This window comes from Lampris incognitus, chromosome 19, assembly GCF_029633865.1.
Source record: "Lampris incognitus isolate fLamInc1 chromosome 19, fLamInc1.hap2, whole genome shotgun sequence".
NCBI lineage: Eukaryota > Metazoa > Chordata > Actinopteri > Lampriformes > Lampridae > Lampris > Lampris incognitus.
In genome coordinates, this window is record NC_079229.1 from 16183926 (window position 1) to 16211492 (window position 27567).

Consider the following 27567-nt stretch of genomic DNA (forward strand, 5'->3'; position numbering starts at 1 on the left):
TTCCCAAAAAAAACTTTGAACTTACCATCTGTAACAAATTCTGAAGTTGAAGCACTCAATAAGTAAGTAAGTAAATATTTGCCTTAACAGGATATAAAAACTGGGCTGGTGTAGTTTTTAAATCAACTCAACATATCAAAGCGTTCCCTCATCCATCGCCACATGGTTTGAAAATGTAGGCTTATAATTAATTCATTTCGGGCCTTTGAAAGACAAATGGTTCTTGGAAACGGGGCCAGCCTGGTGTCAATGAAATGCAACCCAGCCAGCAGTCCAGTTTAAAATGAACTGGTCCATAAACCAAGATGGTGCAGTAGTTTTTTTTTTAATTTTCCCCCTTTTTCTCCCCAATTGCACCCAGCCAACCGCCCCACTCCTTCGAGCCGTCCCGGTTGCCGCTTCACCCCCCTCTGCCGATCCGGGGAGGGCTGCAGACCACCATGTCCCCTCCGATACATGTGGAGTTGCCAGCCGCTTCTTTTCACCTGACAGTGAGGAGTTTCACCAGGGGGACACAGCACGTGGGAGGATCACGCTATTCCCCCCAGTTCCCCCTCCCCCCTGAACAGGCGCCCCAACCAACCAGAGGAGGCGCTAGTGCAGCAACCAGGACACATACCAGGTAAAGGTATGTGTCCTGGTAAAGCAGGAAACATACCTTTTACATATCTGGCTTCCCTCCCGCAGACACGGCCAATTCTGTCTGTAGAGACGCCCGACCAAGCCGGAGGTAACACAGGGATTCGAACCGAAGATTCCTGTGTTGGTAGGCAACAGACTAGACCGCTATGCTACCCAGATGCCTGATGCGGTAGTTTTAAGATGGAGCAACATGTGCCTCCGCAGAACTAAGATCACATCCCCTCATTTCTTAAAAAGAACAGATTCTGTACTATCATGGCAGCAGTTTGTATTTCTCGCTTCAAAGGCCAGAGTTTGAGATGATAGGGGAAGTGTGTCCCTTAGTAAACACATCCACAGATGTTAAAAAAGCCACAACATCCTCGCAATGCAGTTCTGTTGAGGCTGTGAAATTAGAGCCATGAACTAAGGCGGAGCACTGCTTTGTTTTGAGGAAAATATATTATTTTAAAAGCTCTTAAAGAGGAATGAAAACAGAGATGGGTCTGCCCTCCTCTCTCTACAGAAGAAGCACCCATTATTCTCCTGCTTTACCTGTCCACTGCAGTGCAAGTCCCGGCTCTCCCCTCCTCGCCCCCTCTCTCCAGGGTAATTTGTTGTGTAAATACGGCCTACTTACAGCTGACGGGCGCTTTCGGCTGTGGCGCTGGAAATGCAATTACAGGCAGCAAACATCTCCATTGTTATCACTAGAGGGTGCAACGCTCATTTCGGTCCCCTCTGCAACAGGGGCCGCCATCGATCGGTATCAGCTTTGAGGAGGGGATTACTAATGAAGCCATTTGAAAGCCTTTTGTGCTCGGTAAAGAGTAGTTTGTGAGTGAGTGAGTGAGTGAGTGAGTGAGTGAGTGAGTGAGTGAGTGAGTGAGTGAGTGAGTGAGTGAGTGTGTGTGTGTGTGTGTGTGTGTGTGTGTGTGTGTGTGTGTGTGTGTGTGTGTGTGTGTGTGTGTGTGTGTGTGTGAGTTTAGTGGATTAGGGGAAGTCCACATTGTGTATGCATTTAGTCAGTGTAGTAATACTGGGCATGGAGAGTGTGTGTGTGTGTGTGTGTAATGGAAATGATCATTTAGTGGCGTATCTGTGTGAGTGTGAGAGTGTGTATTGGAAAACCTGGACAGCAGCACTCTGTCGTCTTATTCAGCAGAGTATATGACGATTCGGTTTCATATTGTGGTGTTATGCTGCCTCGTGTGGTAGAGGGAAGTATTGTAGCCAGTGAACAGCTGAATAACAAGGGGTGAATAATGGTGGGGGTGAATTGTTACTGTCCCCCGTAATTTGCCTTAAATCTAATATTATGACGGGGAATGCTGAAGAGGGGTACTCTGAATATGTTGTAATTTATAACAATTCTGGATTAATGCAGAGTCTTTTTTCTTTTCTAATTATAATTATCGAGTAATTTATTTTAAAGAGATGCCATTGATATACTATATGTTGCTCATGGACAAATTACATACAAATATATGGCATGGCAATTTCATGAATATATGATGCAGGTTTAACGTCACTTAGTATTTACATTTATTTATCTATTTCCAGACCACAGATTATAATGTGTGTGTGTGTGTGTGTGTGTGTGTGTGTGTGTGTGTGTGTGTTTACTCTAGGTCATTAATTTACATTAGTTATCAAACTCAAACCCTTTCTAAAACCCTACTCTTATGCTAAGCTTCACCCTTACTACAACATCACTATTTTCTCTCATTTCCAACAACAAATCTCTACTCACTTGCACTCAAAGACACCACTATATAGTTCACCTGAACCATTTCTACTTGGATTACTCACAAAGTATGGTGTACAAAAATTCAAATGCACCACAAAAAACACAAACAAACTGTCTTACCCTGCTGTTAGACTGAATTGCATTTTCCCAACTTCAGACTCTCTTGACAGCGCTCCATCTTTTGTTGCTAACAGCATGCAGAAACGTATTGCCCACATGGAGGAAGAAGTTGAGGTTACTGTTTTTACACAGTTTGATGCGACTCTCCGTCACACTGCATTATAGTGGCCTCTTTTCTCACAAGCTCAATTAATAAATGCCTCATGCCACTTATTTTTCCCTCCATATTCTGAGTCATGCTGCTCTAATATCATGCTTATTTTGTGGTCTTTGAAACAGAAAGGTAATTTTTGTCCATCTTTGATATGCATTCAAACGATCATGGCCATGTATAATTTGGTTGCACCAATTTGTGTTGCTCTTTCTTGTTAAAAGGAGAACACATTTCCTATTGTTGATCGTGTTTTGTCATTACCAAAGCATGTCCAAACAATCCACTTACCTATCAGCATCAGAGTTGGGCAAATTTAACCATATAATTTATATAGTCGACATAAAAAAATAATTTTGACGCAATGAGGTCATCAAGAAAAGTCATGACATTACACACACATTGGTGGTTTCATTGGAATTGAGAAGTCCACAGCTCAATGTGTGAACAGGACTAGTTCACACATTTCTTCAACTAATTTTTCCTCACAGAGGAGAAATGTTGCAAATCCAACAGAAGAGCCAAATGGCCACCACTTCAGCCTTTTGAAGTGTTCATTAAACTGCCACGGGCTTCTTCTGGAGTGGGTTTTAGGGCATATATAAGCATCAAGGACTATGACTGAACTGGCCAATTTGGGGGGAGGGGGGGATGTGTGTTTCAGTGCACTACTCAACTAAATAAAGACCTCTTTGATACTGTAATTCATTCATATAAAGGTTTTATGGCCATCGGCTGAGTCTTGATTCATCTTAGAAAGCAGCCCCAAATACAGTTTTGCTGTTCCCGAGCCCCCTCTGACACATCTGGCCAGCCTCAGTGCAGCTGCAGTGCCTTATAGAGTACCATTATTACCTATCCTGTGTTCATTACAGCCATCACACCTCCGACCCATTTTTACACACTGCTTAACAGCCTATCAGTCACAGGCACCTTATAACCCAGTGACCTCATTATGGATTTTTTTTTTAAGTGAAGTTGATGCTGATAGATGATTTCCGGTGAGTTGGGAGTTTATGCTCTTCTCTACCACATGAACTCATTTCTGAGCTCGTCTGAGACTTGGCTTTTCATTATGGCATCACAACACCACGAATATAAACTTTTAGGGAAGCAAACAAGTTTGGGTGCCATGTTGACAGACTCCCCACCGACACTGCAGTTGCAGGAGAGCAGAAACCGAACACACGAAAAGCATAACGTAGCAGATTTACTGACCTCGAGCATCGCTTTGCCATTTTTTACGAATCTATTTTTCAGTCATTGTTGACAGCGTACCAAAATATCCTGACAGATAGTACTGAATGCATTACAATACACAAGAAAACTGAAGGCAGAGTTCTCCGTCCCTTCAGGCAAGAGTTTTCCTCTTTTCTTCCCCTAACCCAATGAAACAACTCCACTTTGAGGATGGCAGTCTGCTAAGCATGTTCTGATGCATTTATCTGTTTGGGCAAATATTAGTCATTGTGTAACCAACAAATCACAAACACTTCACTCTCTTCCTCCTGCAAGAAGCTAATGCTCAGGACTTTGTCGCACGGATTGATGAACTTGCACTGAAAAAAGAAAGAAAGAACAAATAAAACTTGAGGTTCCCATTGCGAGAAAATTCATAAGTTGGGCCTTTTAGGCAGGCTTTATTGTTAATTATATTGGAGCTTTAGAAACCTGGTCAACAATTCATTTGTTTACGTCAAGCTTCCTTACTTGATTTAATTTCAACTACTTAACATTTAACCTGTATGCATGTGAGGTATAGGCGCAATGTCAGTTAGCTACAAGGCATCTGTATCATGTTAAACATCTAAAATTAATTATACCACTTGACTAAATGCCATCCCTCTATTTGTTTAAAAGCTGAAAACATTTTTTAAATAAACATTGCCAATACTCCTTATTTCACAGCTCTCATTTGAAATACAGGTATTTCAACATCTGACTCGACTTTATTTATTTTCAAAGACGCCCATACCGAAGTAGAACAGTGTTCCTGTCAGTGACCTGACCTAATGTGGGTCCTGCTGTGACCACTAGAGGGCAGTGTTGATTCAGTCTTGAGCTTTGTCTGGATAAGGAGAAGGCAAAATGTACTCTAAATCTAATTCACTTTGGAATATGACGGCGGGCATGATAAAAGAATAATTGGAGAAACCTTATCATTTTTAGTGCATTATTTACCGTATATGTTTAGATTTTGAAATTGGTTCAATTTAAAGTGAACTGACCATACCCCTGGTCTTGGACAGAGCAATTCAGAGAGGAAAGACTTATCAGGCCCAGGTAAAATACATCTTAAACATATTTCAAATAATAATGCATGCGATTTAATCCTCAAGCCATCTGTTGAGATGAACATGTAACCCGAAACACACTTTTCCATGTTTTCACAGCTACACAATCAGAGGTGACAGGTCACTAGGGCAGGCCTCATCAACATGCCATAGGCTCTAATTGGTCATCATAGACTTATGAATAGGCCTTAGACAAGTGATGATGGGAGGAAGCAGCTGGCAATGAGTTGTGCCCTTACTTTATGTTCCTTTATTTTCCAGAATTAACATGAACTTGTGTAGAATTATGTGCCTTTAATGTTCATTATTATAGTGTATGGCAGGGGCAGCATGGTGGCCCAGTGGTTAGCACTGTTGCCTCACAGCAAGAAGGTCCCGGGCTCCAACCCCAGGCCGTCCCAGGTCCTTTCTGTGTGGAGTTTACATGTTCTGCCCCTCCAGGTGCTCCAGTTTCCTCCCACCATCAAAAAGACATGCATGTTAGGGTTAATACTCCTGTCCGTGCCCCTGAGCAAGGCAATGGAAAGAAGAACTGGAGTTGGTCCCCGGGCGCTGCAGCTGCCCACTGCTCCTATACAATAGGATGGGTTAAATGCAGAGAACACATTTCATTGTCAGAATACAATTCGTTGTAAGGTACAATGACAAAATAAAGTGGCTTTTTTCTTTCAGGGGTCATGATGACTATCTGTTCACTCACTGTACAAAAAGAGAAGCTGCTGATCTCCGAGGTTACAGAGGCTTTGGGAGACTCCCTTGCTGTCATTATGTTTTCCCTCTCTGAGTGCAAACTCAGAACCAGACCAACTTTCCAGTGTTGGCAGTGTTCTGCAAATTGTGGATTATCAAAAGATAAGAAATGCTTGCAAAATAAGAACTCTTTATGTCACCTTCAAATGGTCAAAATGTATTCAAATGTTAATTCCACTTGCTCTGAATGCCTTATCTAATCCCCCTCCGATGTGAAGATTGGCACCACTGTTCTTTGCTCAATTCTTGTCATTTAAAAAAAAAAGGGGCCAAACAAAAGGCCTTGTGTGACTTGGACACTACAGTGACAGCCTTTGCTGTTAGTTGGAGCAAGACAACCGCTCTCCGAGAGAAGTTTTTAACACCGCCGGTCTAACATAATAGTCTTTGTGTGTGTGTGTGTGTGTGTGTGTGTGTGTGTGTGTCCCAGACTGCTACCCTGCATGAGTGCTCAGAAATAAAATAATAAAAGACAGCCATGTCCTGAGAGGACCTTGCTCCCCTCCACTAGGTTATACAGGGACACATCCCCTCTTGCCCGTGAGTTCCCAGTGCTTTTCCTTTGTTAAAACGCAAAGCAGGGCAGGAAGGCAGGCGGGAAGACATTTTGAGCAAAGGGGTGCTGCCAAATGAATTACACAAAACAACCTCTTAAATCCCTAAACTCAAATGGCTTCAAATTCAGATTGCTGTATTTATTTTCCTGTGCCGGAAAATTGTAAAGTGTATTAAATGTGTTTTAGGACAAGTAAATCTCGCTGCCAAAGTCCTTTAACGAGACACATCTTCATTACAGACCCATAACGCATAACTCTAACCATGGAACTCAATGCAAAAGCACAAACCAATAACGACAAAGTAGCCATGTCCACTATGCATCTGTAACCAGGTTAAAATTAATGTTTTTATTTTATTTTGTTTGAGTATGAAATATCACCAAATCCTGTCTGTGTGCTGTTATTTGTGTTTACTACGTTTTATTTTATGTCATTAATTACTTTTATGTATGTTTTATAACGACCGTCATATACGTGTACTGTCGCTTTAAGAGAGAGGTCTTGTGGGTACACGGAAGAGGGAACGCGGGAGAGGCCATTTTTGTTTTGTGGGAGGAGTCTCAAGCAGCGATCGAGCCGAGCCACGCATGTTTCTTACCGTAACACAGTTTTGCTGGTTGAGGAGAACGTAACCTTGAGTATCCCTGTAAGAAGATACTGCAAGCTGTGGAATAAAATACTTGTTTATCCTTTCTTACATCGGAGTCCCGTGGACGGTTTCTCCTTCTAACGCACACGAGTGAAGTCCGGGCAGTGGTTGAGCTTCGACCCCCACGTCCGTAAGAAACACCGCTCCCGCTGGAGGACTGGACGTTTGTCGAAGGGTTTGAAACCAAAATAAATGGCAAGGTGGGCCAAATAGAGTCCTGTGTGTCCCCCCTCCTTCTTTGATCATGATGATGATGATGATGATGATGAGAGACTGAGGGCCCCCCACAACACCTGGGGCCCCACCGAAAATAGAACACAACGCAGAGCTAATGATGAGAGTGACGGGCGTGCTGCAGGCTGACCAGCATAGAACAGCATAGGACTGCCCCCGTTACACATCCATTATCCAAGCCGCTTACCCCAATCGGCGGTCGCGGGATGCTGGAGCCTATCCCCGCAGTCATCGGGCGGCAGGCGGGGAGACACCCTGAACAGGTGTTCTGCCCTGTGTTGCTCCACATTCCAACTAACTAGTAACTTAACTTGACGGCAGATTTCACAACACGTGTTGAGCGTGTCATCACAATGCTGGGTGGTGGTGTCACATCAGCAGTCTCGGTCTCAGTATCAGCACGGGCAGGGCTAAGGAGCTCCTGAGCGATAACACTGCAGTTTTGTGGTGTGGAGATTTTGCCTGATTGAGTCTCGTGATGTTCCTTGTTGACAATCTGTAAATGCCTGCGGTTTCGTCTGGTGGTGTCTCCTTGTGATGTTTTCACAACAAACGAACAAGGTGTGGAACTTGTAGCCTGGATGACCCCAGTCCCGCCCCATCCCTTCTCAGTGTCAGTTTTGGGTTTTGGTTTTTTTAGGGGGGGGGGGTTGTATATTTTTCCCCCTTTTTTTCTCCCAATTGTATCCGGCCAATTACCCCACTCTTCCAAGCCATCCCGATCTCTGCTCTGCCCCCTCTGCCGATCCGGGGAGGGCTGCAGACTACCACATGCCTCCTCCGATTCATGTGGAGTCACCAGCTGCTTCTTTTCACCTGACAGTTAGGAGTTTCACCAGGAGGACGTAGCACGTGGGAGGATCACGCTATTCCCCCCAGCTCCCGCCCCCCCCCCCGAACAGGCGCCCCAACTGACCAGAGGAGGCGCTAGTGCAGAGCATAGGACACATAACCAACATCCGGCTTCCCACCCGCAGACACGGCCAATTGCATCTGTAGGGATGCCTGACAAAGCCGGCGTTAACACAGGGATTTGAATTGGCAATCCCCATGTTGGTAGGCAACGGAATAGACCACCACGCTACCCGGACACCTAAGTGTCAGTTTTGAGTCATACTCTGTCACCTACACCCCAGGCAGGAAGCAGCTTTGCTCAATATCTCCTGTTACAGGGGCTTTCGTAGGCCTGCTTAGCCTTGGTGTCATTCTGCCTTACTGTCGACAGATCAGGCCAGGCTGGCCTCAGTTAGTGGTTAAGCTTGGGACTGTGGTCCGTAGTCTCCTTCCCATAAGGAGTCTGGCTGGACTCCCCTTGGTCGGTTCAGTGGCTGTGTCCCTGTAACTCAGGAGGCCAAGCTGAGGATCTGTTTGTCGTTTAGCTGTGCTGACAGCTCACCCAGCCATCCTGTTAGTTTGGGGGACTTGATATTGTATGCTGGATGTCATACTTAGATGTGAAGTTCTGGAACTGCTATGAGGCGAATTGCAGGCTGTTATCTGTTATTAGCTCTTTGCAAATACATTCAGCAGCTTGCTTATTACAGCTTCACTCGCGGTCCTGGTGAGGCTTAGTATTTCCAGCCACATTGCACAGACTACTAGTCTCTAGTCTGTAACTACAAGGAAGTTCTTTCCTTTGAACTCGCACAAGTCTACGGTGAGTTTTTGCCAAGGGAGCTCCGGCAATGGCGTAGTGATGAGTGGTTCCCGGTGCTGGCTAGGTTTGTGCTCGTTGCAGTGGGCGGAGGCATGACAACACCTTGTCCTTTACTGCTTGGCTGATCTTTGACCACCAAATGGCGTCTTTGTATCTCTCTCTACATTTGTTTAGGTCCAGATGCCCATGGTGGATCCTTTCCGGCATCTCAGGCCTTAAGGTTTGTGGAATCACAATTGGGTTTGGTCTTTTCAACAGTCCGTTTGTTCACTTAGACTACCTCTCTCCATGAAATAGTCCAAGGATGGCCTGTCAACATTTCTCACATATTGTGTCCAACCAGGCCTAATGTAGTGTCTGACAAGCTGCAGTGAGTCATCTTTTCCAGTTTCTGCATTTATCCACTCCAGCATTGTTTTATGTGTCTCATGCTCTTCAGTGGTGTCCACATGTGCTTGAAAGTCCTCATTTAGTCTGGTGTCTACACCTTTGACTCAGGATGCCCAGACAGCATGTCAGGAACAATCAGGTTCTTACCCAGGATGCACTCAGCGACGGGGTTAAATTTCATGAGACGGATGAGAAGTCACTGGCATCTCAGGGGTATTTTGTCAAGGTCTCTGTGGTTGATGAGCGTCACCAGTGGTTTATGGTTGGTCAGTAGTCTGTATCTCTTCTGACCACACAAATTCAGATAAAATCTCTCTGAAACCCATACCCTGGGGGGACACCATTTGTGCATATGTCTTTTCTGCTTCAGTGATATGCTTCAGTGATAGCTAAAGGCTACAGGTTTGAGTGTGCCTCCATGATCATGCAGCAGTACTCCATCAAGTCCATAACTGGATGCATCAGCGCCTACTACAGTGGGCAGCTTTGGGTCAAAATACTGGTGTCACAGTCCGGCCGAACTAGCCTGCTACATGGCGTGCATGTGCTGCTCCATGCACACCAGGCCAGGTTTTCCCTTCTGCCTTGTCTCCTGGTTGATGGACAGATGAGACAGCCCACAAACAGCTCCTGCTCTACCACACCTGCTGCCACTCTCCTCGTCAGCCATGGCTTTTTAAAGCCATGCCAAGAGCTACACTCCTTGCTAGATTGTTGTGTCGCTCGGAGGGAGATCTTGCTCATGCGTACTACTTTTGGACTCCTGATTTTTGACCCACGCGTGTCTCTGGATTGAGTTTTCGCCTGTTGTCTTGGACACTTTGCTCTGCCTTGTCTCTTGTCGCCAATATCTGCCTGTTTAGCCACGTGAGTCTGCCTGATCCCTGCCGGTACCTTTGCTGTGTTTCCATGCTCACCTGTGTACCGAACTCTGCCAGTTTTTGACCTTTGGAAATCTGCCTGATCCCTAACTGTACCTTTGCTGTGTTCCCTTGCTCACCCGTGTACCGAACTCTGCCTGTGTTTGACCTTTTGATATCTGCTTGATCTCTGCCTGTACCATTGCTAAGGATTTTTTTACATTTTGAGTTTGTCTTTTACTACCTCATCAGTTCCTTAATTCCATGTTTTGCTTCTAACTTATCTGCTCTCCTGATTTAAAGACACCGAAACCTATTTTGTATCCCTTAGTCTGCTTTTGGGTCCGCAGTCTTTACCCAGCCGCACCGGCCCTGACAACTAGAGCACCAGTGCAGAGGATATCAATATGTTTACCATCCTGAAGGCTTCTTCCTGCTGCGGGCCACACATCCATGCCGCACTAGTTTTTAATAGCTCATTAAAAGGGTGAAGGGTGTGAGACAAGTGCGGTATGCATCTACCAACATAGTTTGCCATACCAAGCACTCTTTTCAGGTCCGACACATTTTTGGGTGTTTCCAGAGTGGTAATGGCAGACACCCTCTTTGGTCAGTGTTGGGCCCCAATGCAAGATGGTCAAAGCGGGCCCCAGCCTCCACATCACAATCAGATGTAACGTAATGTCAGTAGAGAGTGAAAGCACGCAGCTTTAAAACAACCAGCAACAGCAAAATGCACTGCACATTTGACACCTAAATGAAATGATTACTAGGAGACCACAGTGCAATAGAAGAGTCATACTAGCTGCAAGGCCAAGACAAGCCTACTTAACAAGATCTGGTGTCAGCGCACCATAACAGATGAAAACATTATCGGTGATGGCGTACCCGCACATTAACATTATTCATGTCTGCGCATAGGCGTTATAAAGACAACATACATGTGTAGGTTGATTATTGGTCAAGTAATAATTCAATTTATTGTCATTAAAAACAATGTGCAGGCACATGTTAAAAATGAAATGAGGGCTGTGGCTTCACCAAACAGTGCAAGACAGACAGACACACAGAGCAAACACAGTATAAGATATACACACATGAAGACCAAAAGTTAAAAAAGAGCAAGAGTACAAAATATTTTAAAAATATCTACAGACATTCAGTAGGTGGCCAGGTTCAGGTGGGCAACAGCTTGTGGAAAGAAGCTGTTTTTGAGCCTGGTAGTGTGGGCTCTGAGGCTCCTGTAGCGCCTCCCATAGCACAGGGGGGAGAATAATCCATGGTTGGGGTGGGTGGGATCTCTGCTGATGCTGAGACCCCTTCGAAGGCAGCGTTTGTGATAAATGTCTTTTATGGCTGGGAGCTAGGTACCGGTGATATCCTAGGCCGCCTCGACGACCCGCTGCAGAGCTTTCTGGTCTACTGAGGTGCAGTTGCTGTACCACACTGAGATGCAGCTGGTCAGGATGCTCTCTATGGTGCAGTGGTAGAAGTTGGTGAGAATTTTGGGGGATAGATGGGCGCTCCTCAGCCTCCTCAGAAAATGCAGGCGTTGTTGGGCCTTTTTCACAAGGGCCTGGATGTTTAATGTCCAGGAAAGTTCCTTGCTGATGTGGACTCAAAGGAATTTAAAGCTGAAAACACGCTCCACTTCCACCCCCTTGATGTGTATGGGGGAGTGGCTGCAGCTTATAGACCTCCTGAAGTCCACAATCAGCTCCATCTTCTGCACATTGAGGACAAGAGTGCTGGTAGTACACCATGATGTGAGGTGCTGAATCTCGTCCCTGTAGGCCGTCTCGTCATTGTTGGTGGTACGGCCAATGACTGTGGTGTCATCTGCAAACTTAACTATAACATTTGAAGGGTGAGTTGGCAGGCAGTCGTGGATAAAGAGGAGAAAAGCAGGGGGCTCAGAACACAGCCTTGAGGGGCACTTGTGCTGAGGGTCAGGGTGGAGGAGGTGTGGTCACCTAACCTAACAGACTGAGGTCTGTTGGTCAGGAAGTCCAGGGTCCAGTTACAGAGCGAGGGGTTGAGGCCAAGGGAGAAGAATTTGGTGGTTAGTTTGGCAGGGATGATAGTGTTGAAGGCAGAGCTATAATCTATAAACAGCATCCGGACGTATGTGTTAAGTTCAAGGTGGGTTAGAGCAATGTGCAGGGCAGTGGTATCCTCAGTAGACCTTTTGGGGGGGATAATGTTTTTGATGTGAGCCAGAACCAGTCTCTCAAAGCACTTCATAACAATGGGGGTGAGTGCTATGGTTCTACTTGCATCTAAGCGCACTGTCCAGGCATTTTTGCAGTGCAAAGTCTAGACACTTCGCCAACTAGCTAACTCTTTTGTGTGGATATTGCTATGATGTAGTACGCATGTCCATAATTGCATTATGCACATTTTTAAACATACCAAATACCACAGACTAAGTGCTCAATTCAAGATCTTTGATACAATAAGGCTAGATAAAGGGGAGTCGGTGCGTGCGGGCCCCAATGCAACTGCATTATCTGCATACACCAATCAGCCAAAACATTTAAACCACTGACAGGTAAGTGAACAACATTGATTATCTCATTACAGTCACACCTGTCAAGGGGTGGGATATATTAGGTCGCAAGTAAACAGTCAGTTCTTGAAGTTGATGTGTTGGAAGCAGGAAAAATGGGCAAGCCTAAGGATCTGAGTGACTTTGACAAGGGCCAAATTGTGATGGCTAGACGACTGGGTCAGAGCATCTCCAAAATGGCAGGTCTTGTGGGGTGTTCCTGGTATGGCGTGGTCAGTACCTATCAGAAGTGGTCCAAGGAAGGACAGCCAGTGACAGAGTCATGGGCGCGCATGGGGAGTGAAGGCTAGCCCGTCTGGTCCAATCCCACAGAAGAGCTACTGTGGCTCAAATTGATGAAAAAGTTAATGTTGACTATGATAGATGTAGCCGCAGACCATCCAGAGTGCCCATGCTGAACCCTGCCTACCGTCAAATGTGCCTACAATGGGCACGTGAGCACCAGAACTGGACCATGGAGCAGTGGAAGAAGGTGGCCTGTTCTGATGAATCACATTTTCTTTTACATTGCCAGCAGCCATACCAACTTGTACCCTGGTTCTGCTGAGTGACAGAAGCTAAGCAGGTCTGGGCTTGGCTAATTCTTGGATGGGAGACGTCCCAGGAAAATGAATTGCTGCTGGAAGTGGTGTTGGTAGGCTAGTAGGGGGCAGTCTTCCCTCTGGTCTTAATAAACAACAACAACAAAAATCCCAATGCCCCCCAGTGAAGTGACAGGGACGCTGTGCTGTAGGAGATGCCGTCCTTCATATGAGACGTTAAACCAACGTCCTAACTCACTATGATCATTAAAGATCCCATGGCACTTATCGCAGAGTGGGGGGGTCCCCTGGTGTCCTGGCAAAATTCCCAATCTGGCTCTCTCCATCTGGTCACCTAATCATTCCTCCGTGTAATTCGCTCAATGATTCCTCCCTCTCCACCTCAAGCTGATGTGTGGTAAGCGTTCTGGTGCAAAATGGCTGCCGTGCTTCACCCAGGTGGGTGGTACACATTTGTGGTGGTTGAGGTGAGTTTCCCCCCCTTGACTTTGAAGCACTTTGGGTGTCAAGATAAAGCGCTATTTAAATTTGATTCCATCATTATTATTACCACATGTGGATGGCTAGGTGCATGTGCTTCATTTACCTGGAGAAGAGATGGCATCAGGATACACTGGGGAAGAAGGCAAGCCAGCGGAGGCAGTGTGATGCTCTGGGCAATGTTCTGCTGGGCAACCCTGGGTCCTTGCATTCATGTGGATGTTACTTTCACACGTACTACCTACCTAAATATCGTTGCAGACCAGGTACACCCCTTTATAGCAGTGGCCTCTTTCAGTGGGATAATGCACCCTGCCACACTGCAAAAATTGTTCAGGAATGTTTTAAGGAACATTACAAAGAGTTCCAAGATGTTGCCTTGGCCTCCAAATTCCCCAGATCTCAATCTGTTTGAGCATCTCTGGGATGTGCTGGAAAAACAAGTCAAATCCATGAAGGCCCCACCTCGCAACTTACAGGACTTAAAGGATCTGCTGCTAATATCTTGGTACCAGATACCAGAAGAGACATTCAGAGGTCTTATGGAGCCCATGCCTTGATGGGTCAGAGCTGCTTTGATGGCATGAGGGGGATCTACACAATATTAGGCGGGTGGTTTTAATGTGTTGGCTGATCGGTGTACGTGGTAGTTTCGCCTCTGAAGATGTCCCAAAAAGTGAAGAGAGCTCTGTCTGATCTTACACTTCTGGCAGTTAAATTTCGGGTCAGATTCATGGATGGTCTCCATTACCTTTTTCAGATGGCATTCATGTTCTTCCATTGTGGCTCCAAACACTAAAATATTATCCATGTAGATGGCAGTGCCCTTGTGGGTCCTGCAACAGTTCCTGCATCTTTCTTTGGAATATCTCTGGTGCAGACGTGATTCCAAATGGGAGTCATCCATAAAGCAGTAACGTCCTTTTGGAGTTATGAATGTAGTCAGCTTTAAGCTTTTCTCATCCAGGGCTATCTACCAAAACCCACTTGCTGAATCCAGTGTTGAGTACACTGAGCTTCCAGCTAGTTTATGCAAAATACTGTCGATCCAGGGCAGGGCAAACCTCTCTCTTTTTACATTTTCATTCAATTTAATAAGGCCTCCACAAATCCTTACTTTACCTGTCAGTTTGATTACTGGCACCATAGGTGCTACCCATTCTGTGGGCTCAGTCCCATGCTTTGTGTCATTCTCCTCCATTCACTTCAACTCCTCTTCAACTTGTGGTAGAAATGGAATAGGTATGCGGCGAGGTGCTGCAACACTATATGGCTTGGCATTTTCTTTGAGGGCTATTTTCACAGGATTGCCTTTAAGGAGTCCTAACTCCCCATACACACCCACTTCTCTAATGTGTTGAATGAAACCCAGGTATAGATCTTTTTATGACCCACGTCACGCATAGTATGCATGCGCATTTTGGCAGCAAAATCACATGATCACTGTTTACCAACTGTAAAAGGGTCTATACTCCAACTGATCTGCTGAGCAAATTATCACATGTAGACTTTACAACTATTACCCTGAAGTAACAGTTTTAGATTTTTGTCCTTTTGATACTTGTTGAACCTGGCCAGGAATTGTCCCTTATGGCCCACCTTTCCCCCTGAACTGTTGAGTTTAGCTGTTACTGGTCTGACTTTTGGCTTCACAAGGAGGCGGCTATATGTAGCCTCGTTTATTATTGCTGTGTTTGCATCAGAATTCATCTTAAAGTTAACTGGAGTCCTGCACATCTCTAGTGTTGTGCACCATGGTGGCTCTGTATCAGTGATGACCTCATTTACTGTGGCCCCATTCTCAGTAGCAGGTTCATTTATTGAGCTCAGGAATAAAACTGTCCACTCACTCAGTCATTTCTTGAATTAATCTGGTTCTGCATTTGATAGGAAAATAGCCAATTTTATGGAATTTATTAGCCTTTATCCTTTGCAGGGCACTTCTCTCTTATGTATGCACCTGCATCTGCCACAATTCCTCCTCTGTTTTTCCTTATGACCTCCCATAGCCCGTGTTTTTATTTTTCCACTTACTTTTGCAAGGCTTTGTTTTTACCTCATCAACGTGTCCCGTTGCAACAGTCTCGTTGTTCTGAAGCTTCACTAACTCAGAGTGCCTGCCCATGTCGGCTGTGCTTTTTAGAGTTAGGTCACTGGTCATCTGTAGTTTCAGTGAAAGATCTTTGTCTTTGATTCCAATGACATGCCTGTCACATATTTCCTCCTTATCTGAAAAGTCAGTGAGCAGCAAGCTCATTCAGGTGCCTTTATGTATTGTTCAACAGTCTCTCCCACTCCCATGGTCCGTGAGTGGAATCATGCCTGCTCGAAAATCCCTTTCCGTTTTGGCATGCAGTGCCCGTCAAACAGTCCCAACACATATTGAAACTTGTTGGCTCCCTCTTCGTCCTCCAAGGCGAATGATTTATACACTTGTTCCGCCTCGGTGCCCATAGAATAAATCAATGTGCTCACATGGACATCGGCTGGCTCCTTTGTTGCGATTCGGTTCTTTGAAAAACGTTGTTTTCAGAATTAACTGCTCCGGTGCCGAAAATTCGCCATTCTGGCCTATAGTCCCTGACAACTCTTGTCCGAATAAACGTACTGTGTTCGCTTCATTTCTGACACCATGTGATGTATTTATACTACACTAAGTCCGCTGAATAAATAGAGGCAAGAGGAGACAATGGTCTGTGCATCCACCTGTTGCCTTTATTTCACATGCTGCAAAACATTGACTAGCAGTGTTTACCGTGAAACGCATGCGCAAACTGTTAGAAATGAAACCGGTTTACACCACAGATATACTTTTCGGGGATTTTTTTTTGTTTTGTTGGTAGATTAGTTCTGTACTTTGGTTTGGAGATCAGGCAGGAGTCTCCGTGGACTATGATGTTTGCGGAGGATATTGTGATCTGTACCGAGAGTAGTGTGCAGGTTGAGGAGAGCCTGGAGAGGTGTAGGTATGCACTGGAGAGAAGAGGAATTAAAGTCAGTAGGAGCAAGATGGAATACCTATGCGTGAATGAGAGGGAGGACAGTGGAATGGTGAGGATGCAAGGAGTAGAGGTGACAAAGGCGTATGAGTTTAAATACTTGGGGACAGCTGTCCAAAGTAACAGGGAGTGCAGAAGAAAGTGCAGGCAGGGTGGGGTGGGTGTAGAGGAGTGTCAGGGGTGATTTGCGACAGAAGGGTACCAGCAAGAGTTAAAGGGAATGTTTACAAGATGGTTGTGAGACCAGCTATGTTACATGGTTTGGAGACAGTGGCACTGACAAAAAGACAGGAGGTGGAGCTGGAGGTGGCAGAGTTGAAGACGCTAAGATTTTCGTTGGGAGTGACGGAGAAGGACAGGATTAGGAACGAGTATATTAGAGGGACAGCTCAGGTTGGACAGTTTGGAGACAACGCAAGAGAGGCAAGATTGAGATGGTTTGGACATGTGTGGAGGAGAGATGCTGGGTATATTGGGAGAAGGATGCTGAATGTGGAGCTGCCAGGGGAGAGGAAAGGGGGAAGGCCAAAGAGGAGGTTTATGGATGTGGTGAGGGAGGACATGCAGGTGCCTGGTGTGACAGAAGAAGATGCAGAGGACAGGAAGAAATGGAAACGGATGATTCGTTGTGGCGACCCCTAACGGGAGCAGTCGAAATTAATAGTAGTTCTTTACTTCGGTTATCCTGCCCCCATCCTTACACTTTGACTAATTGTTTCCAGTACAAACCCAATATAAAAACCCTGATTCAGGTGTTTATGCAAACTTCCCTGGGTAAGAAATGCGAACTTTTTTTTCGCCTAAAGATTGGGATTTTTGTTTCTCCTAAAGATTAAGTTGAAATGTTGATTGAACTGTCACATTAACAGTTACAGAGCAAGCAGAGGATCCGACTGCAGTGACTTTGGTGGTGTTTCCAAGAGCATTTTATTTTGCGCCGTGTGCCACTGCAAACTACTAGATGACGTTACAGCACTTCTTTAACTTTTTTTTAACTACAGGTAGTCCCCGGGTTACGAACTTCCGCCATACGAACTCTCGTACTTACGAACCGGCCTCTGTAAAGTCTGTCATGATAAAAAAATTTTGAGTTACACACTGGTTCGTACTGACGAACGGGCAGACTACTTTACGCGACGCTCACAACATTGCGCGTTTTAGGCGGTTCGTCGGCCTGAGCGGGAACGCCACACCGTCATCGCCATTTGAAGTCGGATCGCGTAAACAATGTTGTGTGCATTGTGTTTTCACTTACATTTTTCGTGTGTTTACCCACGTAATCATGGCTTCAAAGCATACATCGGATGCAAGTGAAAAGGAAAACGATCACATTTGAAGCGAAAACGGAAATAACAAAGCGTTCAGAGGGAGGTGAAACGCTCTTCTCGTTTTTTCACTTACCGGGTAAGGCGGGGAAGCGAGCACCGAGCGGGCTCCCGTTTCCGGTGTCAAGCGGCCTGCCTCCGCGGGTCGCGACTCACTCCGGGCCGGGGACAGTGGCAGGTGGGACGTTTGAAGTGTAAGAAACGTTTCTTTAATCAAAGAAAGTTGAATAAGTTCATCGGGATACAACGCTGTACGTTGATTTTCTACCTGGATTATTGAGCATGCATAAAGACATGTTTCTTTAATGTTTTTTATATACCTATACACATTCTCTCTTTCAATTATAAATACTGTACTGTAGTTATTATTACTGCATTATTATGTTTATGATGTTTTAGTTAAAATATATACTATATACTAAAACAAACGTTTGACTAATTGATGCTAGTTGTGAACTGTACGCGACTGTTCCGACTTGCATACAAATTCAACATAACCACAGAGTAGGATCTCTATTCTGTGATAAGAACAGACTGCAAAACGGAACTCTTTCGTAACCCGGGGACTACCTGTATTTCGTAGCACAGTAAAGAGTGATGTGGAACTGATGCAATGTTCAGACTGGGAGCTTAGATCTGATTTTGGGAAATCCATATTGTAATCAGATCGCTTTCAGTAAGTGTGGACGGCAAAAAAAAAAAAACACACACACATTGAAAGCAATTTTTTGCAAATCAGACTATCCAAATTCATATAGGTAATTTTAAATGTGATTTGTATCTAATTTTTAGATATGTGGCTCAGCCTGGCTGCCCTTTACATCACTCCCAATGCATTTTGCACCACACCTCTCACTTCAGAGATTGCTGGCGATGACTGCAGCACAAAACAGAAAGTAGTTGCTTACATCAACCTCATCCAATGCTCACACTGTCTGGTACATCAGGAGTTCTGCATCCTTACTAGATATTGCTGTGGAGTAAAGTGCAAGAGGATACACGTCTCCATTCTTTATAGCATGCAACTTGCTATTTTGGTTCAGGTTGGCATACATACACAAGCTTACGTCCTTATTACAGCAAACTGTGCAAATAGGTTATTGATGCTGAACACATCAATCTGACCTGATCTTTTCCAAATAACAGTGTGGACAGTCAATTTTAAAGATCAGGTTTGAGAAACGAATTGGATTTGCTTGCAATCTAAACATAGCCTTGTACAGGGGTTTGTGGTCAGGTCTGAACCTATAGTATGCCGTATAAGTTCTATGCATGCTGAAGGCCTTCATTTCTGCCACATCTTTTTTTCTCTATTCAGACAACCAGGTCCTGCAGTTTGGGAAGCTTGTGAGCACGTCTAACACCTACGCGCCTGTCACCCCTGGGAGCCCAAGGAAGCCTGTGACAGTGACAACAGACCAGCCACTGCTGTGGAGCATGGGCATCAGCAGGGACAACAAATGACACTGGGGAGATCTTACCTCTATCAGAATAAACCAGTCCGGGTATAGGTCTTACTAAGGCTTAGTTAGTCTTTCAAGGATAAAGCCACTTAATATAGTTTCATGTGCTATGTTCATAACACCAGAACAAAATCAAAAGCATCACTGGTTTGTGAAATATAAAACTATAGTCAAGGCAGGAATCAATGATTAAGTCTTGCCCTTGAGAATTTCTAAAATTAAGCCTTTACCAGCTGTCATGAAAATCAGGTTAGTTATGTCATGTAGCTGAGAAAGATGACTGGCTTTTCATTTAATTTTCTTTTAATTCATGCAAGAGAACCAAGGCCTGTTTGGCCACACACAGGCTTGCCTGGTTTCATTGCATAATGAGCGCTCAGGTGGGATCATCTACTTGTTCATTTCATACTGAAAATTTAAAATTTAATCAGTTACCCATCATCAGTAAATTCCATATTAAATCACCATAATCCTATTTACAGAATAATCATTGTTAAAGGAGTATTTCCCTACATTTTTGACGTTATACTGTTTGTCTATGGAACACGTGACATTTTTTTCCCCTTTAAAAGGTTTGGTTTCCTGTGCTCAACAGCCCGTGTCATTAACATAAAATTATTTGTGAGCCTCTTATCTGATTATCCAAAGGAGTTGAATCAAGTGCAACTGGACTTGGTATATATCCGTGAAGACGTTTTGCCTCGAACTGAGGAAGAAAATGGTTCATGCACAAACTGAGGAAGCCTCTTGGATGAGAGGCGAAACGTCTTCAGGGATATATACCAAGTCCAGTTGCACTTGATTCAACTCCTTTGGATAACCTGGATGAATGAGAACATTCACAGACTCTTATCTGATTGGCTAGCAGTACTGCTGGTCCCCCCCCCTCCTCTGACAGGAACAATAGGTGTATAATCAGAGGCTACCTTGCTCTTAGCATGGGCAGCCTTTATGCAAAATTTGGGTTGGTTGTTCCAAGGGCAACATGACTCCAAGAGACAAATCAGTGCAGATTAAATCTGTAGTGTGTTTGCTTTGCTTAACAGCCTAAGTGCCTAGGAAACTGATCTTAAGGTCAGAAAGCATTACAGAAATGCAGCCAATGGTTTCAGACTACTGTGTCTTTGATGGAAAGTAGTGTAAAAGGTTAGTTGCATTTAAAATCTTCAAACAATGACAGGCACAGTGAGCGTGATCAATACAATAACACAACTTGGAATTTGCAAGATTTATTAACAGAGCCAAATACAAATATTGTACACAGAATGTAAAAATGACATCCCTTAAGTCCCCAAAGCCACCACCCTAATAACTAATAACACTTTGCACCACTGCCTCCTGTTGTAGTTTTGTAGTCCTATTTGATCAGTGAGGAATCAGCCACCCCTGGAGAAGAGAAGCAGTATTAGCAACAGAATTGGAAAATGAAGGATAATTTACATCAATGGGTTGAAATAACTGGAAAAGAAATATACGCAATAATTTTGACTTAAGTAAAAAAAATGAAACGGCGATTACCAAAAAATAGCTGAGCTTGTATAAGTCACCCTTTAGCTAAAACCATATAACATCATGCTTTGATTAAATATGACTAGAAAATGTTAAATATCTGTATTGAAACACTTAACACATTCAACCCAATGCAAAATTAATAAAGATAATGGGGTTCAAATGTTTTCTATTGATTTGTAATAAAATAAAATGTATGCCAATAAACTGCATCCTGTAGCCTTATTTCTTAATCAAACATGTAGCCCAAAGTGATGACAACCCAATTTCACCTTGGCTCCTTGTAAGAGATTACACCCTAATAGACATTTCGCTTACACTCAATAAGGACAAGTATCACAAGCACCACAAATCAACAGTAAGCATTAAAACTGATTAAAAATATTGATAATCAAGCCTTTATCTCCCACCATTTATAGATCAGATGCATGATATCTTTTTATAGTAAAGAACATGAAAATATTAGTTTTGGAGCAAATTCACTCCCTGAATGCAATTTATATAGAGAATCGACCTCAAAATATTGGTGGGTAATCAATCCTCTCATAATACCGACTGTTGAGGGTATAGTAGCTACTTACACAATGATGTTGTTGATGGGAATGTGGATGAGTTTCACAAAGAATCCAATGAAGCCCATGATGGCAAACCCGATCGCTGTGGCCATGGCAATCTTCTGAAATTCTGCAAAAAGAGACAATCCAAAGATTAAGTACAAAATGAATGATACTTGATTGTGTATAAGGGTCAATTCACCAGTAAGGACTGCAGATGATGCTCAGGTTGCTGCAAGTGTCACAGAGAACTCAGTTGGAATCTTAACACTGCTTGCAGTTCAGAAATGATGTGGACTCAAAAGGAGGGAGTGCTGAATTTTCACTTACCTTTTCTGTCTGGTTTAGTGCATCTCTTCACCAGCCTTATTGAGTCTTTGACGAATTGCCGGCTGGGCTCAACAAACTGCATAACCTGGTCCATGGTGCTTTGGCTGCAAATATAGGATTCCACATGTCAGTGTAGAAATCAGCATTGGACTCCACACATCAGTACAGAAATCAGCATTAGATTTCCCACAATGTAGAAATCAGCATTAGATTTCGCACATCAGTACAATGCTGTGAGTCGTGTTGTCTGGCATCTAGTGCTGACGTTGACTATAGCGACCCATGGTCTGGTTAAGTGAACGACTTTAACGACGCTAAAGTCGTCATTGTAATCAATTTACTAGCACAGACGATATCACCCAAGAAAATCGGTCTTCAGCCACAACAAACGCCTGGTCAAGTTAATTTGCTTTTCCCTTTGTGAACGTCAGAATGAAGAAGAAAAAACTAGATCCAAGTAGCATAGCTAGTCAAGCTTTAAGTAGTCAGCGTTAACGTTAGCTGAGATACTAGGTTGTAATGTTTCACCACTAACAACAAAATTACAGAACTCACACTTTTGTAAAAGTCGCGTCGTGTGTGAGAATAAAAATATACTGTGTCGAAATGTACCCACCTGTGTCTGTGGTGTTACTTGGCTGATTCTGGGTCTGGGCGGAGGTGTAAGAACTAAGTCCACGTAGCTTTACGGACCTTGTTGCTAGAGAAAGACTAACGTAGCCTTTCCAGGCGCATGCGTACGGCCATCTTCTTCCTCGCTTTTTAAAAAACAGAAATACATTTTTATACTGCCACCAAGAGGGTGGAAAGTGGATGACCCGAGAACGAGAAGGCCCAGGTACTGATTTTCAGTGACGGCTGGTGGTGATACTGGGTGGGCGGGCAAACAAATATAGTATACCCATCTATAGTTCACACTGCAGCAACAGCAACGTAACATCTGAGACACCAAGTTAGAGCAACGACACTATATACCTTGTTATAGCAAGTGCTCTACAATCAATCAATCAAACGGCCTGATGCCAAAACTCTCTCTCTCTCTCTCTCTCTCTCTCTCTCTCTCTCTCTCTCTCTCTCTCTCTCTCTCTCTCTCTCTCTCTCTCTCTCTCTCACACACACACACACACACACACACAATTTGACTATTTTTCTCTACACATTAGCATATGTCATTTTTTAACAAGAACAACATAAGCAAGAATCAATCAAGTTGCATTTTATATAGCGCTTTTCTAGCGATGTAATGATATGCTGCATGACAGAACACAATGCAGAATCATGAAGCCTACAATGTCAGAAAAGGGTTCTCCTAAGGGTGCACAACAAAAAGTGTCCCAACTGAAACGACTGCCAGTAAATACTGCAACTGTTTTTATCACAACTGTTTTGCAACACGTCCCGAATAAAACAATTTGGTACGCACAGCAAAAATAACGGTCATTATAGAAGAGAGACTAGCAATATGCAACTGCCAGATGTTTTCAGCTTCCGCCTTCGTGAGCGGCGACTTCGTAAGATCGACTTTTATTTTTATTTTATTAGTTCTTTATATTCTGCCCTAACCTCCTCGTTTTGTTCTGATTTAGCTATTTTCTGTGCTTAGTTCACTTATCGCTAGATTATCTAGTTTCTTTCTTATACGAATCTTGTGTTTAGTAGTGTAGTGGGAAATGCCTGGGGATGTACTTGGAATGTTGCACTGGGCTCGTGCAGCTAGAGGACCAATCACAGGTTAGCTCGCGCTGTCACAGACGCAACTATATTAGACACCGCGGGAGAGACGAAGCGCCAGAACTGTTTAGTAACCATATCGTAGACTGTCGCCTTAGCGTGGGATAGAGCAGGGAAACCTAGCGTATCCTGGGCTGGACAGTAGATACGGTGGCTAGCAGTGGTAGTGTTAGCAGCAGACTGCCTCGGTACCTGTAGCTAGCTGACTACCCCCGAGAGCTTCCCCAGAGAGACTGAGAGAGACATTCACCCGGTCACACCGGAGACAGAGTACAGAGAGAGAGAGAGACACGCACCCCGGAGAGCAGCCATCCATCTCCCGCCCCGCCTAGAGCTCAGCCGCCCTGTTCCATCACCAGCCCTGGTCCCAAGGTGAGCTTGCTAACCCATTAGCACACGGCTAACTAGCTAACTAGCAGGCTAGCCCTAGCATTGGCGCAGCTATCCAGCTAACGGTGGTGAAGCCCGGTTTGTCGCACCTAAAAGTCCCCGCCTCCATCCATAGTTATCCGGGCTATAGAAAAACCGCGACAGTAGGTAGCTTCCTGTTCCCAGTTTGCTACTAGCTTTGAGCTTAGCCTAGCTTACCAGTTAGCTCTATTACATTCGCAGTCAAAGCAGCCTCGTTAAAACGATGGTTTGTGGCGACTGCTCCGTAGTTACAGACAGGTTGTCTCTACTAGAGAGACAGACGTGTCCGTGAGTTAGAGCAGCTGCTTTCGGCTAGGATTACGTTAGATGTGACGGGCACTCCAGATAGCCTGAGCCCCGGGCCTGACAGCAGGCCTGCTATTGTTAGCACTAGCTCAGCTTCGACGGCAGATGCGGCGGAGTTTGTCTCTGTTTACCGGCGTGTGAAGGCTCGACAGAGCAAGCCATCCATCGTGTGGCCTGGTCTGCAGTCACCTCTCCCGACTGCAAACCGGTTTTCACCATTCACCAGCCCCGTTGGTAGTCCTACCGGCCATCGTGCTTCTCCCCCTTCTGTCGACAGAGTAAAGCAACGCACGCTAGTGATAGGAGACTCCATTACCCGCAATGTTAGATTAGCTTCGCCAGCCTTGGTTCACTGTTTACCCGGGGCCAGAGTCTCCGACATAGAGGATAATCTTAGGGTGCTGGCATCACGGGGGGAGAGTCAGGGAACCCAGGCACACAACGCCACTACTTTCAGCAACATTGTTATTCATGTCGGCACCAATAATGCGAGGATGAAGCAATCAGAGATCACAAAAGCCAGCCTAGTCAGAATGCTCGAGTTTGCCAGAAAGATGTGTCGGCATTGATTAATTGTCTCTGGTCCCTTACCTGTGAGGGTTAATGATGAGATGTACAGTAGGCTCACCTCAATGAACCGCTGGCTGGCTCGTTACTGTAATGAGCAGGGATTCGGCTTCGTTGATAACTGGCCTTCTGTCTGGGGCCGCGCTTACCTGCTGAAAGCGGACGGCATTCACCCTACGGGGGACGGTGCCGCTCTTTTGTCTAGCAATATAGATAGCTGTTTACGTCTAGTTTGACACTAGGGACTTATCATTCAGCAGGTTGGAGGTGATTAGAGAGCCTGCTAGGTTTAAATCTAGTGCGGATGTGGAGTCAAGTAGTTTAATTAATGTTAGTCAGGGAATTTCTCATAGTGTAGATTATCACCTGATAGCTTGGTCTATAACATTGAGACTGTCTCCCTACCCTGCTGTATTGCTCCCAAGCTCTCCTCTCCTAAATGTGTGAATCACAATAATCTAGTAATTATTCCTACCACTGGTAGTGGTGAGATGTGCGACAAAGTACCTAATAATCTACAAAACCAAACAGCTAATGTTATCAAGAATGTGACCACATATCGTCCAAAGCCGGGGTGGCCAAAACTCAACAAGGTGTCTAATTCCTGTTAATCGTTCACCTATTGGTAGCTCTAAAGCTCTGCCTACTACTGATCACTTCCACAAGACACTTAAATTTGGTTTCATAAATATCAGATCACTGTCTACCAAAGCCTTACTAATAAATGATCTGATTCTTGAACATAGTTTTGATATGATTGGGTTATGTGAAACATGGCTGAAAGCAAATGTTTTCCTTCCCTTAAATGAAGCTTCCCCACCTGACTATACTTATGCCCATGTAGCTCGGGCAAATAAACAAGGTGGGGGTGTTGCCTTAATATATAAATCTATTTTCAATCTGACTTCTAGACTTGAATTTAAATTCCAGTCTTTTGAGTCTCTTATTCTTGGTCCATCTCCCTCAGCCATGAATAGACTTGGCTCAGTCCAAATTGTGATACTCTACCGGCCACCTGGCTATTACTCATTATTTCTTGAAGAATTTGGAGAATTTGTCTCAGGCCTTGTTACTCACTCTGATGAGATTCTAATTCTAGGTGATTTCAATATTCATCTGAATAAGGCTGCTGATACTCTATGTAAAGCCTTTCTGGCACTAGTTGACACTTTTGGGTTCACTCAGTTTGTTCAAGAGTCGACTCATTGCAGTGGTAACACCCTTGATTTGGTTTTATCTAAAGGAATAGCTGTTTCTGATCTAAATGTCTTACCAACCACATCTGCTGTGTCTGATCATTTTCTCATCAAATTTGAAGCATTATTGGCCTGTCCAGTTAATGTCAGCACAGATGTAATTGCCACTCGCCATATCGGTCCCTCCACTGTACCTGCATTTGGCAAGCAGCTGCCTGAAGTCTTGGCTCCTTTCACTGTGGTAAATGACTCTGTTGAACATTTCATTAGTCTCCTCGATTCAGTTGCACCTCTCACTACCAGAACTAGGCGACTAAAGAGGCCTACACCCTGGTTTAATGATGAGACACGTGCTCTTTAAGCGGACATGCAGGAGACTGGAACATAAATGGTGAAAATCAAAACTGGAAGCTTTTTACCTATCGTGGCACGAGTGTTTATTGAAATACAAGCGTGCTTTATCTACTGCAAAAATATCGTATCTCTCTCACTTAATAAATATTAATGAACATAACCCCAGATTTCTCTTTGACACTGTATCTAAACTTACTAAAAAGCAGTCGTCTATTAGCTGCTCACCATTCACAACCCATGAATTTTTAGATTTTTTCTGCAATAAGATTGTTGAGATCTTAAACAAAATTAGTTCTTCAACTCCATCTACTCCTGCAGATCCTGTCATACTAAATTCATATCTACAAAATGAGTCACTGACAGTTCCAGTTATTACAGCTTTTGAGACTATCTCTCTTGATACTTTGACTAAGTTCGTGTCAGCTTCTAAACCAGCTGCTTGCCTACTTGATCCCTTACCAGCAAAACTTTTTAAAGACCTCTGGCCTTTTCTTGGACCTACAATGCTAGACATCGTTAATTTATCTCTTACTACTGGCATTGTTCCCAGCAGTTTTAAGACAGCTGTGGTTAAACCTCTACTTAAAAAAACACACCTTGATCCAGGGTCTCTTAATAACTATCGGCCAGTCTCTAATCTTCCATTCTTCTCTAAAGTACTAGAGAGAGTTGTGTATCAACAACTTTTGACCCATATGAAAGAAAACGATCTATATGAACGTTTTCAGTCGGCTTTCAGGCCCTGTCACTCCACTGAAACTGCTCTGACCAGAGTGGTAAATGATCTTCTACTAGCTATCGACTCTGATTCCACTTCTGTGCTTCTACTACTGGACCTCAGTGCAACCTTTGACACCATTGATCACTGTGTACTTTTAGATAGATTAAATTGTAATTTTGGTGTCTCTGGCTTAGCTCTCTCTTGGCTTAAGTCCTACTTATCTGGAAGAACACATTGTGTCTGCTATAATAATATATCAAAATTTTCTGACATTTAATATGGTTTGCCTCAGGGCTCAGTACTTGGCCCTCTACTTTTCTCTCTTTACATTACATCTCTTGGCCAAATTATACGCAGTTATGGAATAAATTTCCATTGCTATGCTGATGATACACAGTTGTATGTGCCTATAAGGGCTGGTGATCATACTCAAATCACTAACTTAGAGGCCTGCTTGGCTACTGTGAAAAACTGGAT

General features: G+C 44.2%; 2 protein-coding genes across 2 annotated transcripts in view; one reads left to right on the plus strand and one right to left on the minus strand.

Moving 5' to 3' along the window:
* tpk1 (thiamin pyrophosphokinase 1) overlaps positions 1 to 20476 on the plus strand; it is a 188536-nt gene extending 168060 nt beyond the window's left edge. Inside the window, exon 9 of the mRNA XM_056299627.1 lies at positions 19267 to 20476. Coding sequence (XP_056155602.1) covers positions 19267 to 19412 — 146 coding nt within the window. The 3' untranslated portion in view covers positions 19413 to 20476. The remainder of the gene's footprint in view (positions 1 to 19266) is intronic.
* Positions 20477 to 20624: 148 nt separating this feature from the next.
* sec61g (SEC61 translocon subunit gamma) lies at positions 20625 to 22562 on the minus strand. Its single transcript, XM_056299116.1, has 4 exons — positions 22421 to 22562; positions 21805 to 21908; positions 21502 to 21604; positions 20625 to 20797 (listed from the first exon to the last, which is right to left on the minus strand). Exons 2-4 carry the CDS (start codon positions 21896 to 21898, stop codon positions 20788 to 20790), a joined length of 207 nt encoding a protein of 68 aa, XP_056155091.1. The 5' UTR covers positions 21899 to 21908; positions 22421 to 22562; the 3' UTR covers positions 20625 to 20787.
* Between the last annotated feature and the right edge of the window lie 5005 nt (positions 22563 to 27567).